We start from the raw sequence: 21,212 nt of genomic DNA, 5'->3' as shown, positions 1-21,212 counted from the left end.
GATTAAAGAACTAGTGGAATTAAAATTTCGCAGAAGATTGCATAGTGCTTTCCAAAGTCACAGGTGGGCACCTAGCTCTTGCAGGCTTTATAACTAAATGTTATTTGCTCATTTGACCTTGTATGAGAAAACCTGTTACGATAGCTGAGTGAACAAAAGGAAATGCTTTCCACAGCAGTTGTCTTCAAGAGTGAATTTTGATGTGAATGCTTGCAGTCTTTTCATGTTAACTCTAATTAATTCTGAAGTACATATTTAAATGTAATAGAAAAAGAAGGGCGCTGAGGGGAATAAGGTACTTTCAGAGTAGCCAATTTAAGGAATTATGGCTTTCATCCTCTTAGGGAGCTAGGGGGGAATTTTCTCAACTACAGACTGTGGCCAAGAGAACACCTGACAGCCCACCACAGGGTTATTGGCATGTCTTCATAGCCAAAGGTGCCTCTTCATACTTGAGGCTGTTATTCTTCATTCAGTCCTTTCTCTCTAGTAGTGTTTCACTATTCCACTGGCTGTTAGACCTTCGACTGCTTGAGAATGCTCGTCCAGGTGACTGAAATGAGAGCTGTGATTGCAGGTCAATGAATTCTCCCAGAAATAGTTGTGAGAGGGAAGGGTTGCTTTTGCACCTCACAGGTCATGGCCTGGCCCTGGGCCAAGGAGCACGTGAGGACCCATCCAGTAGGTCCCTTGAAGTAGTGGTGGGAAGACAGTGAGCAAGCCAGGACAAACCAGGTCACGTACATTATGTCCAGACTGCCACTGGATGTATTTCTAAGTCTACATCTATCTACATCTCTATCTGGCTCCCCCAAGGCTCAGGTGAAATGCATACCTCTATGTGTGTGCACAGCAGAGGAGGAAGAAGGGCAGAACAGTTAAATACTAATTACATAGCACAGCTTAGTGGGTGAAGCACTTTGCAAGATAGGAATCTGGCATCTTGGGGTTTTTTTGATCTCAGAAGAGTGACAAAATGAAATATAGTACAGGAAACAGGAACCGGGTATTTCCTCTTCCACCTATATGGTCCACAACTAAGTATTAGAAAGGAAAAAAAAATATTTGAAATGGGAATGCTGATTTCATTATTCACAAAGTCTGTGCTGGAATAGCTGGCTTTCAGTAGTGGATAATGTAGAAGAGTAAAGAATGGACTGTGATGATGAAGACACATTAAGGTATTCTTTTGTATGTTTAGAAGAAAAACTCTGAGCAGAACACAGTACCTTATTTTCTAGAATGAACAAAAAAATTACTTTCTCATCTTCTAGTTGCAGTCACTCACCTTTTCCATGGAAAACTCAGACTGTGCAGTTGTGGACTCACCAACCTTACTCATATGCCACTACAGCCCACGTGCTACCAGAAGATATAAGAAGAAAGAATCAAAACAGTCTGTATGTTCTAGAAAATGCCAGAACTGACATGACTTCTACAAGAAGTACCTAAACGTAAGAGAAAGAATGCAAGAACTTTTTTCAGCCCCATTGTTTATCTGTTGCTATTTTATCTATTTCTAGTCTTCTTGTTGTATATATTTTCTAAGTTATCTCCCTCATGATCTCTCTCATATACTATATTTCATTCTTCTGCTTTGTTACACATGGCCATCATCGCAGCCCTGTAAATATAAACCCTGCTTTCACCTATTCTGAGTTTTTATGTCATAGCTCTTTTATATCTTCACCCCTTGCCCCAGTAGTAGTTTCCTTTTCATTTTGAAATCTCAGCACAAATACTGAGCTCACTGAACGCTGCTTCAGAGATACTTGATACAGGTAGTCCATGACTGTAACTTCCAGTTTCAATTCCTCTCCCAAAAGTGCTTGTGGTTATTTCAGTTACTGTTGGTGGAATGGGCCACTAGAAAACTGATTCACCAAGTATGAAAATCATAGCGAAAAGCTATTGGCCTGCCTAGCCTGCTCTGCTGAAGACAGTGCACACTCAGACTGGTCTGATAGATGAAGTCTGTGCATTGCTGGATCACTCTTCTTGCTTGATGCTGGGGAAAACCACTAGAGCTGTAATGCCATGGAACTGTCCAGGTGTTGGTGCGGTTCTTGTCCCACTCTGCATACACTTATGTCTTAAAGCCTCCAGACTTTAATGATGCAATACACTGTTTTAATCAGAGCTGGGCATAAATATGGGGGTTTTTAACCTTCTGCAAGTACATAATTTTTTGTGCTTACAGTAGTCTGAAAAAAATATTGGACATCTCCATTAACAATTCAATTTTCATTACTGAAAATTAATTCTTTACCTAAGCGCCAAGTCAATCATTTCTCAATTTCTCCATCAGTTTTATCTCTGGCTCTACAAAATCTAGACCACAGCCCTTCATCTTTTCTGCTCCAGCATCTCTTTCTCCAAGCACAGTGCCATATCTGTTCTGCTCCTACCTCCTCCATAGGTGCTCCTTCTCCCTGGGGTTCCCTCTCCTTTTACATCTTTCCATTCTTCCTTTTCTTCCTGACAGCTGAATGACTGCAGAGTGACAGAACTGCAGTGACACTCTCCATTCTCTCTCCCATTACTCTAGATTCTTAGGCTAGGTGTTAGTAAGGTAAATAGAGCACAAATCGGAAAACTATTTCTTTATTCACAGGTGTAGATAGTTTGAAGGATGGTTGCAGTTGAACCAGAATGGAGCAGTCCTGAGCTGCTGAATGCTTTCTTGTCTTCCTCCTTATTCCCAGCCTGAGCAGTGGAACAGGAGGAAGGGACTCCACTTGCCTGGTGCAATAATCTTGCTCATTTATAAATGAGGAAGCAGTCAGTAAGGGGCAATTTTCTAAACCACTAAGACTGTCATACTAATATCTATATTTCCTAATTCTGCAAATCACTGTGTTCTGAAGTATTTAAGTATCAGCTATTTGAGTGTGCAGATCATCTGATTTGTTGGTATTAAGTGTGATGGAAAAAGCTATGAATAGAGAGAATTAAAGAATAGCTGTTTTCCAAATGCTTCAACAGCAATAAAAGCATTTTCTTTATGGGACTATACATTTCTGAACATCTGTTGAGAATGCTTTTGCATTTCATGTTTGCAAACTCCACTTTCAGCTTACAAAGACTCTTTTCACTGCCTCCTTTAAAACAATGTTATTATCTGCTTCCCGTTCATAATGATTAAAAGATAAGGATCTTTAATCATTTCAAATTATCTTATTGTGATAGGGCATTGGGTTATTAAAAGCAGACCTAACAACTATGTTGACATCCAGATACAGAAGTTCTGATTTTCTTGGAAGATCGTATAATAACTAAATAGGTTTGCTTTTCTTCTAGTTAACGAAATACTACCTTTTTATTAGAGGGGGGTTTTTTATACATGTAGATGCAATATAAATATTTTTGTTTCTTATTCTACTATGTCTAATATGTTAGCAGGGGCTACAAATAAGATATCTCAGATATGTTTAAAGAAATTCAGAAAAGAAAATATCTCCACAGCAGAAACTTTGCTGTTTGAGGGTCAAACCTTCTTTACCAACATACAATGATTTTCATGATTTCAGCTTTTATGTGAGGTATTACAATACTTCACACTTTTGACATATACCCATGATAAAAACCATCAAGTATTTCTTATTTTTGCTAACCACCTTGCTCATTTCTCATTTTGATTTGATTACCATTTCTTTTATTAAATATGCCTCAAAATCAATTTTGAGAAAATTAGTCTGATCAAAGCATTGCAATAAACAATTTTATGCATGCATGGGAGATTCAGATGTTCAGAATGAAATAATGATCAAGTTGACATAACTCAACTGTTCAATAAAGAAAATATATTCCTCAGTTTTGAGGCTATTCCTGTTTAATTTTGTTGCTTGATTTGAAATTACTCTATACAAATTGCACTTTTAGCCCCTTTAATTCTAAAATTTTGCATGGAGAGATAGATTTGCTAAAATAAAACAAAGAACACTTTCCTTAATCAAGATAATTTGATGTTCTGACTCCCTTATTCACAATGCATTAAAACCTCAATGCAGCTCGATTAGTTTAGGTTAAAATTCCCTTTTCTACCAAATGCCAATAGATTTGGTTTTTTTTTTAATTCATGCAATTTCACCAAGAATATAAAACATGATAACTCTATGTAAACAGCTGTTTTACTTTGATTCTTTAGACTGATGGGTGGTTTTATATAAATTCTGTCTTTAAAGATTTCACATGTATATGAAATCTTGAAAGCCTTTAAAAGTTTAAGCTAATGATTATCCAATAGATAACAAAGAGGAAAACAGAAATTAAATGAGATTTTAAAGTACCATCTTTAAAAACTTTGAATTTAATCAAACTTAATCTATAACTTACTCAACATGGAGAATCTATTTTAAAAATGGTTCTGTTAATTTTTACTTCTGAAGATCACAGAAGACCTGTCTTTAGGCTAGATGTGGATCAGATTCAGTATTAGGTGCAAGTATATAAGATGCTGTCTATAGCTTTGTCCTTCATAAATATGTACATATTTTGGGTTGGGTTTTTTTGTTTCATTTGTTCTTGCAGAAAGACTCTGTTGCAAGTTAACTTATAGATTGAAAATGGTATGTTTCTGCATATATTTAAATTGAGAAAAATCTCAAAGCTTAGGCTTTGCAGTACATGATGAGATATCCTAGGAGTTCTCTCATTTGATCTGATATGAGAATTGTCATGGAAGTATGGAAAGCATGTGTTGTTCTCTGTCCCTTTCTTAGCTAACACAGCGGCTTTTAACTGGAATATCCAAGACAAAAATAATAAAAAGCCCAGCTCTGACATGAAAATCCTCACTATGTCTGGTACAGAAAAGAAACCAGAAAACATACTTATCTGTTCTTTTTGCAGAGTAGAGAGATAAATTGCTGTAATATTTACTTAGATGTAAGCAGGGAAGAACCATGCAATCTAACACTGAAATTCATTATTTGTTCCCTCCCAGATCTTGTAATGGAAATAACTACCAACGTGAGTAAAATAATGCTTATAAAAAAATTATGCTAGGCAGTGCCTAGATTTGATAATGCAAAATGATTACAATAAAATGAGGGATTAAAAAAAATAAAAGCCCTTTAAAGTTGTGAAACTTTTTTTTTTTTACATTTTGTTGCATATGTCCACTCCCAACATCTGCAGGTGGCTGGCATTTTAGGTCAGTGTTAGGAACATCCTGTGTAATACAAAGGGTGCATATTTTCCCACATTTAACAAAAGATTTCAGGTTCTAAAGTGGACAACAAGTAAATTTCAGTGCACTGCTGAATCCTTAAACCACCAGGAACAGAGTTAGATTTCGTATTAAATGTGTGCCTGCTTTATTTAAAGGAAAAGAGAAAAAAAAAAACCCCTTTTGACAGTAGAATCTGCTATGCAAAGTCAATGGTGGGACCTGCTGCCTTCCTTTTTCATAGTGTTGAGCAGAATTTAAAAATTAGTGTTTTGTAAATGGATGAATTAGCCTTGATGCAGTGGGAAAAGTCTATCATTTTATACCCCCAGGCCATATTGCTAAATTGCTAGCCTGTTAAATACAAGAGGGACAAGGACTGGTGCCAGGGCTGTGGGGAAGTCAGAGAAGGGTTTGCATCCACAAATCTCAGTGGTTTGCTTGGAGGCGTGGGGTGCACTCCTAGATCATATCTTTCAGCATATACCTGCAAAAGGAATCCAGCTCATCTGCTCCAAGATAGCTTGTCATGCACGCCAAAGTGCAATTTGAGAGGAAAGTTTGATAAATGGGGATCAGATTTCCTTTAACAGTATATTCCTGATCCAAACAAATATATTAATGCAAACACACCTTGGCAGTCCAGTATTACTTCTTTGTCCAGTGCACTATTTTCTGAACTTTTATTCTCAGTATTATGTGCTTTCTGATTATTTTCTCTTTGTGGTTCCTGGTTTATACTTTTCTTCTGAACTCCAAGTTCAGTCGATCCAGGCTCAGATCACTTCCCAGCTCCTCCTGACACGTCCTTGGTTAACAGCCACGTTTCTTCTGTAGCTTCTGTCATCCTCCTGACTCGGCTTTGTCCATTCTGCATCACTCACTTTTACCCACATTTCCTTAACCTCATTTCTCACAGATGAATGGGATTTATTCTTTTTCTCTGAGGAACAACTGAGGACTAGATTCTGTAACAGAACTATTGCAGCTGAAGAGTTATTTTCACCAAGTGAGTGAAAATAGACAAGATAAGTTATCTTCTCACCTTTCCCTCGGTTACATTTGTGTGTGCATCTTCTGTGCAAAAGCTTGTGTTATCTCTGGAAAAAAAATGTGTTTAAAAGGACCAGTTCCGAAATACCTTGAAATGCATTGGTATTTTTCATATTCTGTGACTTGTAACTAATTGAAAATAGCTTTTATCTTCTGACACGGAAAACTGGCAGTGAGGAAGCAGATAATAACCATATATATATATCTCTCTCATAATTATATCTGCACATATAGACACATGTGGAAATACACCCCAGATATCTAAATATGTAGACTTCCAGATCCAACAAACCCTCAGTTAGCAAGAGCTCCTATGAAGTTTCTATGTTTGCACATAAATCATCATATTGCCTATGAAAATAATTGAAATGGTCTATCTACCAAAAACCTTCTTTACCCAAACTAAATATCATATAAAATTATATTGTTTTCATATTTTCACAACATTTAAAAGCTTGCAATGCAGAAACTGCTCTGAAATCAATTGCTGAAGTTGTGGAGGCATATAATAATCCCAGAAGTAAAAGCAATACAGTTTAGTTTGGGTTTTTTTCATAAATTAAAATTTTCTACTTTTTAAAAAAAAAGATAAATGTTCTTGTTTACGTCTTTCAATCAGTTTGCATATAAGTTCCTAAATTCTTCCTGAGGAAAAAAAATACAGTCTTAAGAAATGTCAAGGTGGATGAGACTCCACCCCATCAAGAAGGAGGAAAATGCTATTCTATCTTAACTTTGTTTTCTTAACAGCTGGAAAAGAAAACTATACAAAAAGTAATAATTAGTCACCTGCTTCAGTCTTAAAGCAACTGTTCCCATGAAATTGAATGGGACATTGCCATCTTACTTCCTCATAAAGGTATCATTTGGAAAATGTGAAAGAACTGACTTACAGTGATAAAGATCAGTAAGAATTTGACAGTTGTAAAAAGCTGTATGCACAAACATGTTGTTTCTCCAACAACTTTACTTCAGGCAGTCATTTAGATGACGAAAATGTGTTAATTTTCCCATTGTTAATTACTCTATTTTTAAGGAAAGCAGAGATGACAGTAAAATTCTACAAGTTCAGAATATGTAAACTCCCCAACTACGCAAAAAGGCATAAACCCACATAATTCCAGGTGACACATAAAGATGAGATCAGATCTTGAGTTCAAAATGGAGAATGACGGTCAGTTTAGTACAAATGCACACATCTGAGGCTTTTAGTGTTAACCTATTCCTCTAGGATTACCTGCGGTCTCCAGGTTATTGTGATATGCCAGATTCATAAGGATTTGGGGGAATTGCTGAAGTGCTTCTAAACTGCAGTGATCTTACTAGCAGAAGTTATCTGCATTTCTGTTTTGTGGTTGGTATTCTCTCTCACATGGTACTGACTGAATAAATTTTTACATTTCTTATTAGTAAACTGCTGAGTGCCAAGGAAGTTTGTAAACCTGCTCTGCAAAGGTCAAGGCAGTCACTGAGATGTTATTACCAACCTGAGGAGATATTTTTTGTTTTCAATCCATGTTAGTCCTTAGTTACATGGCAGCCTTCTGGAGGAAGAAACACTTTGCCACAGGAAAATTCATTACACGTAAGATCTGGATGGTGTGCTGGTAGCAGGAGCTGAAGAAGATCAGGTTCCTAATATAGGTCTCAGCTGTCTGAAGTTCCAGCAACTTATGTCTTCATTTTTCTTTAGCTGTGTGCTGCAGGTCTGAGAGCTGCTGACAGTTGTTCCATGTGTCCTTGGCATTTATTATTTCACATCCCATAGATTCAGCAAGAAAAGGTAAGTAACTTCAAACATATTATTTATTGAAGCAGCAATTTATAGAGCTGTTGCAAATGAAACACCACATCCTAACTATGTGCATATACACTTGATGATTTATCCTAGTGCCTCCATCAAAACTCTCGTATTGTAAGTCTGATTTGCAGATATAACAACACATCTGCAGTTATATCACAAGATTCAAGCAACACTGAGTATTACTCCTCTTACACATGCTGGAGATTTAATTCTTGGTAATGAAATTTTTATTTGATTAATTTTTAATCACATTCTTACTTTCTGCTAAATTAATGGTACAGAATCTACAGTCTGGGGAGCGGCATAGAAATTTTTTAATAAGCCCATTATAATGGGGCAGAGAGAGGCATTCAAGCTTCACAAATCAACTCAGCAAGTGACTGTTGTCCCATCTTCAGCAATTCTCTCACTGACCACTGCTCCTCCAGTGCCTCCAGTGCCTTGTTTGCAGCTGGCAGCCCTACTGAAAACTGAATAAGGAGCTTGGCTGGCTCTCCCCGAGTACTGGGGAAAGCTGGCAGCACATTGCTCTTCTTCCCTTACTTCTTCCTGACTGTCCTTCACTGAGAAGAGAAAAAAACGCTAGTAATAAGCATACAGTTCCTATTCTTTGTTTGTTGGTCCCAGCTCCAGCTTAGAGGGACCTCTAACTTGTATCAGTTGTCAGTGATGTTTGAGAGCTCAAGGGCCAGTGGTTACTGGAACACGGCGTATTCCAGGGACCTTCCCTTTCCACGTCCCTCTCCACTAGGAAAGTGAGGAAAAAAACAGATTTAGAGCATAATCCCTCTGTTGGCCTCAACCTGCAAGATAGTTCTCCAGGCAGGCCCTGTGCCTGGCTTGTACTGTCATTATTCCCTATTTATTGAGTCTGGCACTTTGCCCTTCTTGGAATAAAATGAGTTGAATGTTTCTTTTGTCATTCCTTGACACAAATGCACATTTCACTTTGCTGTATTATCTACCATGGCAGCACTGTTGTCTGGCTAAAGTAGGGCATCTTGGGATCTAATTTTATACTTCTCAATACCCAGATGAGCACTGTAGATTATGTTCAACATATCTAAATCCATATGGTATAGCATTATGACACAACATTTCTGTTCAAAGTCCCATTATAATCTCATTATCTGCAGTGATTTCATTTGACTAGTCCCTGTAAAAATGTATCCTTTGAGATACTTGTCCTTTTTTCTGTTGGCCCTTCACACAGAAGAAATCCACCACATTATTTTAAGGTCGTATCATATCACATTGTATCATATTTCTACCTGTCAAATTCATTTAGAAACAATTTTCATTTGATCCCTATTTATTTTAAACCGTTCTTCTGCAGTTTCTTTGCTGCTGCTTATAGGCATTCTTGAAAGCACGAACTCCATTAAAAATACTTTTGCAATATCATCTTCATTTCCTGAAATCCACAAATTCCACTCTAGCTTCTGAAGTCAGATATCCAGTGACTGAAGTGTACTAAGCACTCACGCAGCTGCTCTCTATCGACCTGCAATTTGTTGCCTTACAAAATAACCACCAGTGCAGGATACTACAACGTGCTCCTCACTATTGGCAGTTTCTATCAATTTTACCTTAGGTCTTGCTTACCTTTCACATGATGTAATGAATTTTTGATGCATGAAAATGGTATTTGTCCTTTTTTCCCCAGATATGTGAGATAAGTCCCCACCAAATGGAAGGCAGTATACCATGAATTCTTGTCACACAAGGCTAACTGTGCCAGCCCACTATTAGTTTGCACTGATGGGAGAATCAGGAAATATGAATGGCTTAAAAGGGTTTTATGTTTTGATGGTAAAGTGTGATTAGCTGTATCAATACAAGAATTAAGCACAATGACCTTTTAGAGTTTGAGAAATCTTGCTGTGGAATAGAATGACTAATTTAATTTATCCTTGATTAAAGATCCATATAGAAAAGAAACAAATGCCAACAGTGAATAATAACAATAATATAAACTGCGGAGTAACAGGAGAACCTGGCTCCAAGCTGACACCTCCCACTAAGACATACACTATGTCAAACAAAAGCTGTTGGGCTGGCACAAAGTGCCGACAGCCATAGGGATTGATGCATTTCAAGGATGATGAATACTGTCATGTAAACACTACTTCAGTGAAACTTTTTAAACACTAAAGGCAGCAAGGAAAGTGTCAGATGAAGAATACACTCTCACAGTCATACAGCACGGAATGGAACAAATCTGGGGCCAAACTTAACTGTTGTGACAGAAAAAAAAAACCCACATGAAAACACATCTGTACCTCTCGAGGAAGTATCTGATGAAACAGCGATAAAAGATATGAGATGACATGAAATGAGTGAGAGCTGTGAGTTAGGTACAGCAGAAAGCATGACATCAGACATCAAAAGCTGAAGAAAGAGAAAGCGTTCTCTAGAAATACAGTATTTTAAAAATAAAATGTAGATGAAGTTCACTACATTTTTGTGCCGTATCTTTGGCTGTTGCAGAGAAACATAACTCTGCTGTCCAGTCTGAGTCCAAGTCAGTATATGCCAATTCTGTGTCTGGCTTTTCCCTTTTATTTAAATCTGGGCTCTTGAGAATGGGACTACTCTGAAGCATCTGGATAACCTACAATATCCGATAAAAGGCAGTAGAGGAAGAACTTCTTATGCTTTCAGTACTTGAGGGTCTTCATGTAGGAGGGAAAACAAAAAGATGTCATCTATTTAATTTCTCATTTACATAAGTGGATATTGCAGAAATGACTAGAACTGGCTGAAAATGTTTTGCTGTTCTTTGTGGGGAAGAGGTGGAAAATGAAGGTAGAAAAATGTAGGTATTGCAAAAATTTGTCAACTTTCCATTGAAAAAAATAGAATAGATCTGATTTATTACATACCTATTTTGCATTTGGATTGTTGGAATATTAATGCATATTCTCCTTAATTACCACTATGTCTCAGGGGAGCTGCAGTTCACTTGGTTTACAAAAAAATTCTTTCTCTGCTCTGGACTTTGTGACTGGATTGTGTCTATGTCATGCCTGAGTGATCTGGGTTTCTTTACCACAGTAAAATTTGGATAACGTAGTCTGGGTGGGCTATAAAAGACAGAGAAAGCATAACTTCCTTAAAACATAACTTTTAGAAGACACAGTGAGGACCTTGGTGGCCACAGTGGAACACCAAACAAAATGGTTTGAATCAAAACTTCACCCCAAAGTGAAATGTTATTTATTATGCTACAGCTCAAACAAGATGTTTAGACATTTCCAACCCCCTTCCTTATTTTTCATTTGCATTAATAAAAGGTTAATATGTTGCTTTTCAGGCTCATTTGAGGTGCTGAGAAGCATTTTAACATATTATGATATTAAATACATAATATCATAATTTCTAGTGGGATGAAAATCCCAGTTTTTACCAGCTGCTAATGGCCTCTGGAGAGATTCAGGCTGATGAGGTTTGTGATGTCAAACAGCTGTAGATGAAAATACGAGAAACAGTTGACAATAATTAAATAATACAAATGTAAAACTACAAATCTGAGACAAGCACATAATTGTCATGGTATTATTTCATATGATTTTTATGTGATATTAAATACCATTAAATTGTCATACTCTTAGCAAAGTCAAAATAGGAACATACTAATCTGCAGATTTATATTTCAGACAATAAAGAAATAAAACAACACAATATTTAGTTGGCATGAACAAACTTCTGAAGCTTTTCTTTTTTTTAATGTGAAATTGATTAACTGAAAAGGTGGTAATTTATTGAGTTCACCCAGCAATTTAAGGTGAACAATTCACAGAAATGACACAACTGTAACCCCTCTCTTGTGTATGAATTATCTCAGAGCAAGCTGTGGAATTTCAATGTGTACCTGTAATTAAAACATATTTGCTGAACAATTCTAAATCTGCAGTTTATTTGCAAAAGCTTTATATACAAATTCAATATTCAAAATTCAAGCTGCTTGATTAGGTCAGTAGGCACATAATATGTTTCTATCTCAGAAGCTTGATTCTTCATATCAGAAATCTGATATGAATCATTCAGAATTTGCTTTTTGCAAATACTCTTCAATAATAAGCTCAAAATTCATCAAATATTATTGTTAGTACCTCTATTTAGCAGAATAGTTACAGAAAGCAAACAATACCCAGCTCAAATTACTAGAATGTCTATGTACCTTTCCAGTGAAAGGAAACCTGGTTGATAAATGGAATTTAACAGCGTAAAAGAACAAACTTATTTACTTACTCAGCTTTTGAAGGAAGAATGATATTCACATACCTGCAATATATGTAAATCCCTTAAATATATATGAGTAACTTATATAGCTACTCTTACATATTTTTTTCTAACAAAACTCATTGTTTATCTAAATTTTAAATATAAAATGAAACTATATTTACTTGTAGAGGGAGGCTGGATGTATTAGATTTATCTGAATTATTCTGATCCTTAATTTGGAAGATACATTTTTCAGCTGCTAAGCTATACACTTAATATGGGAAGCTGCTTACCTAAGCTTTTTTCCAGTGCTACAGAAAATACCAACAGAACAATTAAACCGTTGCTTCAATGGGAGTTGCAGCGCGTACAGGTAATAAATATATGGAGCTTATTCTCTTATATCTTCATTGTCTGAGTTTCTTTCTTTTACTGGCAGGCTTATAGAACTACAAAAGCCATGAAAACTCAATGCTAACTTAAAAGTGCAACCTCTGTTACTTTAATATTTTTGTACTGTGTATCAAGGCATTGTTTACATTACATAATGAAATGGAGATGGGGCAGAAAACACACCTCTGAAAGACTTTCTACACAAAAGGATGAACACGTAGTTCTTTGCACAAAGCATTAGAAAATACTGTGATATTTTATTATTAAAAATGCTGCTGAAAAGTTTATACATATGTGTCCAGCCATATATATCTTCTATCATTACTTAAGGCAAAAAACAAAAAAATTGCAAAACAATAACAGAAGAAACCATTAAACCCTGTGTGCCTCTTAAGGTCAAGAATATAAGCCTGGGAAAGTACTTTCATTTTTCTTTTACAGTTTGCAAAGTATATTTTGATATCATTGTTATAGAATTCTATGAAGACCCTATAAATCTGTTCCCTCTATAAATCATACATCAGTCCAGATGTATCAAATTATTAAATCAACTTGATTGTAATTCCTTTTAAAAGCTAAAATCATTCACTTACAGGAACTTTTTTTTTACCCAAATGTCACAAGCCTGACACAGTACTGTACATATTGCTAGCAGAAGACAATTGGAAGTACTAAACAAATACTGTAATTCACATTACAAACATACCCAACTGATTATGATGCCAAGCATCATTACCTTTTTTTACTTTTTTCTTTTTTTTCTTTTTTTTTTTTTCTTTTTTTAAACCTTTTTTTAAGAGTTATGAACTGCTGCATCTCAGCTGAGGCATTACATTGGTGGTGGAAATGGCCTGGTATAGAGTCAGCATTAATCAACATTATGTGATGGATCAGTGAAAAAAAAAAACAGTTTTCCATTTGCTACTAGTTGTACTTTGGGGTTGTTGCTTCCTCACATTCCAACCTGAGCATCCAGGTCAGGTTTATAGCACATTTATTACAGATAAAGGATTATATCAGCCACATGTTGCATTTTTATCACGTTGTTAACTTTCTTTTTATTTCTTTCCTTCAGAATCTTTTTTACTGCCTGCTACAACAAGGAGCTGTGCAGTTGAATAGACCTCAGGGAATCACCTTGTCTTTGATTTTATTTGTAGGGGTGACTATTCCGAGACATTTTATTAGAAAACAAAAAGCATAGAAAACAAGAAGTACAAGGCATCTTGTGTTAGATACTTATGGGACATATGATATTGATGTAGCTTAGTTGTGAATTAACAATAAAAAATACATCTGGGATAATCATATTCAAGTGCAGATGAATTTGTTCAAATATCTTTGGTTACTATCTCTTGATGATGGAGTAACTTTCAAAGACAAAATATAAAGCAATCTTCATCTGCGAGAACTTATTCCTAGCTTTTCACATTCAAATCAGTTGTTTGAATCAAACTGCTAAGTTCCTTTGTTTGATAGCTCTGCCTGGCCCCTGGTTTCCTACTGAAGGAAGGGAAGAAGGGAATAATCGGCTAAGAATTTTGCCCTTCCTGATAGTGATGCGCTCTGGGATTTTCAGTATTATTCAGATGCAGAACAGCTGATGACATCTCTGCTTCTCTCTCCATAATGTTCACTGACTATGGGACTGCTGTGTAAAAAATCAGCAAAAAAAGTATTTTCTGACAGGTATGCTCTCAAGCACAAAACAGGACACTGGGCAGAGAAGTTCTTTACACACTGATCATTCCTGAACACTTTGAAGAACAGCCAGCCAACCAACCCACCATTTCCCCACTTTCAAATTGTAGTTTTATTTTGTTTAGCAAAGCTAAGAAGGTGCTTTCTCAGCTGAGATTCCACTGCAACTGCTGGTGAAACAGAGCTAGTTTTCCTCAGAAAAGGCTGACCAAAACACAGGCTTTCTTTGCTTTGTCAGGGCACAAAACTCTTCCTAATGTATCACAATAACCAAGAACTACAAACTGGACTCTGAATATATATTATTGGATGTTTCTTGGTTCAGTTCAACAAGCTTAAAATAGTAATTATTTTCTTTTGTGTTTTTCTTTTTTCTCCATTTTCCAATCCATTGCTGTGTTGCAATTTAACAAAGGCTAACACAAAATTAAATTATAGAAAAAAAAAGTTTCAGAAAAGAACAACAATCTCCTATGAATACTTTAACATGCACTAGTGTAACCTGTAAGAGAAAATACGCAGGTCACACAGACAACTGTATCCTCTGCATGACACCATGGCCTCATATAAATGAAACATGTTAGAAAAAACTCATGGTTTTTGTTTACCACTAGTAATTAAGAAGAAATTCCTCCTTTGGGCTTGGAGGAAACAGAGGTGATATGACTAATGTATATACACATAGGTCACAACCAAATGCACAATCTTTCTAAAAGCTCTTTTCAAACTGAAAACATCAATAAAAGCTTCTTTTTTTTGTTTGTTTGTTTTTAAACTCACAGCTATGTACATTTTTACAAAGTTCCTTTAAATATAGTTCAGGCTGGCAAGTCATCTCTTTGCACAGAACTATACGTATTTTACTGCATAGTCAGTCCTCCTCTTTTTTTTCATTTTTGTTTTTAATAATAAAATTCTATTTCCCCCATCTGGATTACAGCTTCATATGCTGGGTAAAAGCCCATGGTGATGTCTTTGTTTTAACAAGGGCCATTCATGGTATGGCACATAAAGAATTTTTTTTATTATTTTATTTATTAAAAAAAAAAAAACCAAAACAAAACACCTGTACAGTCACTGGCTCTGTGTTCCAGAAGACTCTGCTTTGCTTGTTACACTCAAAACACCATTTTAAGTGACTTCTTCTGGCCTGAACTTTCAATCAAAGTGGCTGAGATCTTAAAGCAGTATCGTAACAGCAATGTACACTTTTCACATTTCACAGGGTTTGTAGTTGATCTTTAACATCAGAGTTTCTGTAGGAAGGATCAGTAAGAAAATAATGACTGTCCTTCTCTTTTACTTGTTTTTACTTCAGATTTTGACAAGGTGTTCAATGGATGGTATTATAACTTTTTCCTCTTCGTTTTTTTTGTTTTTTTGTTTTTTCTTTCTTCCAAGTGGCTTGTGAGGGTAGAGGGGGAAGGGCTGAGCTATACCCTAGTGGTCGAATGTCCATGGGGCAAATTTGTACTGTTTTGTCCTCCACTGAAGGTGTTGAAAGTATGCAAAGGCTGCATTCCTGTTAATGTATTTGGAATCATGGTTATGGTGTTGGGTGTCATTAGCGGGATGTCGTCTGGGGACCTTCTCAACGTAAGCGTGTAGTCAGGCGGACAGGTTAGTCTCAGTGTGTCATGGGCCTGCAGTGATTCACACTCATGGTCATGTTCTAGCTGTTTCATCTGCAACGACATAATCTCTTCATTTTGTATGTGTGCGATATCATTGGTTGTGTTCCTCTGGGGACTAGGGCGCCTGTGAGTCTCATGACGCCGCTTGTCCTTCTTGTAATATAACGCAGCAAAAGCTAAAATATTGAGGAACAGCAAGGATGCCCCCACAGCAATGGTGACGCTCAGCTCTGTGGAGTAATCTCGCTTGTTTTCTATCAGAACTGTAGTATCCTCCGGAGCCGTTTTATGGGTGTCTTTTGAATGTTTGGGATTGTTGGCAGGTGTCATTGCTGGGCGTTTGGTGGCTGGCCACAATTTACCAGGAGAACGACGCGTCACGTAAGGAAATGATGTCATGTCAGGAGGGGGGACTTTAGTTGTTGTGGAAACATACTGAAATATTTCATTCAGGTTGTGAAGGTGGGGTACAAGCTCCAACCAGAAAGCAACTTTTGTTGCTCGGTAGTGATCACGAACTCGGGGTTTCAGGCCAATATGCAGGTAAAGCTGGTCTTTAGGATTGTATTTGGACCAGGCAACTTCTTCAAAGCGGTTGGGTTTTGTGTGGATAAACTTTGTGTCCTGTGGAACAGGCTGGTTTGGATCTCTACAAAAATAAAAACAGGCAGCATTATAGTCATTAAAAAAAAAAAAGGCAAAAAACAACCCCCCCATCCTTTAGATAACGGTTTATCTGATAATTAACATAACCTAAAAAAACCTCTGTAACTTAACAACAGATGTTAATAAATAAACAAAAGAAAAATTACTTACTGTACAGTGCATCTCAGACATTGTAATATTTTTTTACATGAAAACGGAGAAAGGGTTGTGTTTCGGCTCCCAAAAGCTCATCTAAAGTTCTGTGATTCAGCATCATACTCCAAAGCTGTCGTAAGAAAGGTACTACCTACTTTTCCCCATAGGAAATTGTAGGTTTAGCTCTTCTCAAGGTTTGACATTAACTTTCTCATTTAAGCTGCTACTGTTTCCACTGCTCTAAGCAGTAACTATGGGCATCTAATCCCCGTGGCAACATTGGAAGTCCAAGTGACCATAAGACTTTACACCAGCTGTGTATATTACATAAAAAACTTCAAAACATGAAGCAGCAGGGCTAATACATGTAACCAGGAACTATTTCTCTATGTGTTCCTTTACTGAGCTATTAGTCCCTCTTTGTTCAAATATCTGCTTTAGGGAAAAGCCTTTGAAGTATTTGTATGTCGCAAATCTTTCCATCATTTGCATTAGCAGATTACTACTTGAAAGTTCCATGTGCTCATTGCTACTAAATAACTACTTTTAATGGCTGTAGGACAGTGAGCCTTAATTCTGTCCCAGTTTGTAGGGATGAGAAATATATTAGCTGAGATCAACAAGTTTTATAGTAGTTAAGTTGTAGTAGAGATAAGAGTAGTACACTAATCAGAGATAATTTCAAAACTGGTAACCCAAATATTTAATGATATTATGCTTTTCCCATATTTTCTTTTTTCTTTTCTTCTTACAGGTTCAGAATAAAGACAAACCAATGGCACAAAATGCATTTAAATGTGGTTAATATCTATGTATCCTTATAATTTTGGTAAACTTTACATAAATATGACTTCCTTTTGGCATGAAAAAACACAGAAATTTAAAATTACTAATACTGAACTTAATATTTTGCTGTGCATGAGTTTGAATCTTCTTTTGCAGCAAAGAATATTTTCTGGGACTTTGTGATATATTATACTGAGAGTACGTGATTCATTTTCTATGCATTACCCTGAGAACTTTCCATTCTGCTTTCCATTCCCATATGCATTAGTTTATTTCCTGAGAAATTTATTCTAATATTTTCGTTTTCTTCCAATGTACTGTTATGTATGTTACGGGAATACCAAGACCCACCACTACAGATTTTAAAGCATCTTAGTTGTTTTCTTTTTCCATTTTCAAAAGCTCAAGAACATGATTGCCTAGTTTAGCATTCCTTTGTTGTTCTTAAAGAGCTAGTCCTTAGTTCTTAAACCAGACCAGTCAAACAAATTTGACTTTAATAATCTTATGATTCCTGTATTCATCTGTTTACCTGAAAGAATTTATCTTACCTTTTTTTTGAGTGAAGGGAAGAATTCTTTTTCTATATAATTTTGGTATTTTGGTTTACTTATGCTTGTGGTTTTAGCTGTTTGAGGGTTTTCTGGGTGCTTTGGTTTGTTTTTTTTTTTTATCTTGTACTGTATCAAATCTTTCCCATCTCAATCAGATATAAACTAAGGGTTCCAGAACTGTGACTATTTCATTTATCTATCTATCTATCAATTTATTTTTCATTTTATGTAGTAATAGCTAGCCAAATTGTGTTAATTCTGAACAAAAAGATAATTGCTTAGTAATTGTTCATCCTAGTTGAAGCTAGAGGAGTAATATCCACTTCCAGGCAGTACAGCAGCAGAAGTATGCTGTTACTTTGAAGGATTCTAACATGTGTTCAAGAAGGAAATAAGTATTTCTTTTGTTTTTAAAGAACAGACTGAAAGATTTGGCAAGTCCAGGCAAGAAGATATTGGCCCAATTCAATATATCTGCTACTACAGTACTTTAGGGTTCAATACATAAATTCTAAAGCAAATTAAAAATCAGCAAGATTATCAAAATGCAAAACATTTTTCTTGTCAGAAGCTCAAAATCCTGCAAGAGTTACAGCACAAAATCCATCTTGTTCTCTCTCCACTTGCTGTTCTGATTCACAGCACAAAAGACTCTGGAAAGGGTCCTACAGAAAATGTATAAATTAAGCTAGCTCATGGAAACGAGTTGCACTTGATACATAGTACAGGAGATGAAGAAGCTGAGCACTCATTTCAATGAGCCAAGCTGGACATGCACTTTTTTTAAAATTCTTTTTTTTTTTAATGGCCCTATAAAAGTGACAGCAGATGATGATTTTAGCAACTAAACATTTTTTAAATTAGCATTCCCTTCCCCTACAAACAGCCTACAAAACAAGTACATATCAACCTCCCTTTCCTTTCACCTTCTTCCATTCTCTACCTCCATCTCTCCTTTTTAACTATACCTATTAAGAATAGGCAATTATGCTGCCACCTCCTCCAAACACAAGAGAGAAAATTACATTACATGAGGCTAGTCTTGTATTTCAGGATTTGTTTACATGGCTGTGTGTGGGCACAAAGCTGTCCACTGAAACAAGGAACAGAAAAAAAAATCAGCCAGTCCTACAGACAAGTCATTTTTTTTGCTGAGGGTATTAGAATGCTACCATTGGCATCTACTCTAGGGTTGATCACTTAATAACTGAATACACGGTCTGAATATTCTCTCTGAATTTGGAGGATAGGTATCTAAATGATTCTTTTTTCACCAAAAAATGGAATAACTAAGTCCGGTCCTAAATAGAGGATCTAATAATGCATGGATCTAGGTTTTACAGACTAATGATAATTTACCAAAAATATTCAGTGGATATAAATAAGAGGATTTTTACTTTCCTTGGCCCTCCTCCTATGTACACTGGAGACAATTCATAGTATTGTAAGGTTACAAAACTTATGACGTTAAGTCTTTTTCTTGGGTAGTTGGGCAGTTTATCCTATTATGAACACTTTTCCAGTATTACAGATAGGCATAAAATATAGATATACATACAATCATTTCTTCTATCGAATCAGCTGTTTGACAAATGTTTTGATGTGTTACTTTACCTTCAAATTTCCTTTTGCTTTTTTTAGCCTCTTGTATCACCTTTGTGTTTGTGGACATTCTTGAGGCTTAAGTGTGTAATTATGGAACAAAAGGCTGCTAGAAAACCTTCCTTTAAACACACGCTGCAATCATGATGATAAAAATGTAATCTGAATAATGTATTTTCAGTTCTGTACTTCTTCCAGTAATGGCTCTCATAGGTACTAGATAACTTGTTTCCCAAACCTACTAGTCGGCAGGGAGACATTTTTTTTGCTTCATTCTATTGCTAGAACAAAATTGATGATTATTGTTGTTCATTTTGCTCTGATTATTTATTTTCACCACCTTTAGAATTCAATTTAAACAGCATCTCCATCAAAAAATAGCCCCATCATGAAATGCCTGAACTTGTCTTCCATATGACAGAAGGCCATATGATGGTCTGTCTTGTCTTAACTAAGGTATTTTTTTATTAATGTGCAGAAATTTCACCTATCACTTTTTTTCCCCACTTTCAGTCTGCACTGATTTTGTTCAATTTATCATGTTGCTGTTTATTGTCATTTAATTCACACCTCATGGGCTACAAATGTACATTCAAAGCATTGATTTTTTTTCTCAGGTAATATAAAGTAAATGTGTCTGCGATGGATGCTGACTGCAGAGCAACACATATTCCTGTTCACAAGGTGAATCAGTAGCTGACCTGAAGGGCATATGAGTATATATTTGGTGATACTGGCATGGGAAGAATGATGGGGAATCTTAAGAACTTTTCTCTTATCCTGAATTCCGTATAACATGTTGAAATACCATTCATTTTTTAACTACTTCTGCAACAGCATTAACTATCACTCAGGACAATGAACTGTTACATTAACGCACTTAAAGTGTTTTATTCTTCTGTGTCATTCTCTAACTTTATTGGAAAGCAAAATGTCTTAACAGTTACATATTGAATCTGTCTCCAAGACACTGAAAGGCCCCTTGATCCTTTATTTTGTTTCAGCAGTCCTCTTTTTTCCATACGGAAAAAAAAAAAAAGAGAGAGAGAGAAAAACTGTGTGGCATTTCTTCATGCTTCCACTGATTTTTCATGTTGTCACAACATTAACAATGGTATAGCCATTCCTGCCTGAAGCACTGGTACACAAGCATATTTTCCCTTACCTCCTTTCCTCAATTATCACCAGGTCCCACTGTTGCCATGCTCCCAGTCAGCTATTATAACTACTAAGGAAAGCAAACCATAAGTACACTGTTATGTTTGACTAACACAGATTGGCCATTGGAGACAGTTATTTCTTCAGACAAAAACATCAAAAAGAAATGCAACAGCCTCATAAAGGAGTTCACAGAGAATTGATTCGAAAATACACTTTAATCACTGTAAGTTTAATTGTGTCTTCCACTGGAAAGCCAAACTGAATATAAAACGTAGATATCCTTCGTAACTCATTTAGGTTTTTGCTTCAGAATCAATGGTAGTAAA

The 21,212-nt window shown here is 36.1% G+C and overlaps 1 protein-coding gene across 6 annotated transcripts in view; it reads right to left on the bottom strand.

Moving 5' to 3' along the window:
- Positions 1 to 12,884: 12,884 nt before the first annotated feature.
- The window catches only part of NLGN4X (neuroligin 4, X-linked), a 127,104-nt gene continuing 118,776 nt past the window's right edge, over positions 12,885 to 21,212 (bottom strand). For 4 of the 6 annotated variants that reach the window (XM_010580424.1, XM_010580426.1, XM_010580427.1 and 1 more), the window contains one exon: positions 12,885 to 16,631. In XM_010580424.1, the coding sequence (XP_010578726.1) occupies positions 15,782 to 16,631 (850 nt within the window). In that variant the 3' untranslated portion in view covers positions 12,885 to 15,781. The remainder of the gene's footprint in view (positions 16,632 to 21,212) is intronic. The other 2 variants (XM_010580425.1, XM_010580429.1) reach the window with 1 other exon arrangement.

The sequence above is a fragment of the Haliaeetus leucocephalus genome, unplaced genomic scaffold, assembly GCF_000737465.1.
Source record: "Haliaeetus leucocephalus isolate CR32 unplaced genomic scaffold, Haliaeetus_leucocephalus-4.0 Scaffold712, whole genome shotgun sequence".
Classification (NCBI taxonomy): Eukaryota; Metazoa; Chordata; class Aves; order Accipitriformes; family Accipitridae; genus Haliaeetus; species Haliaeetus leucocephalus.
This window is presented reverse-complemented; position numbering and strand designations above follow the sequence as displayed.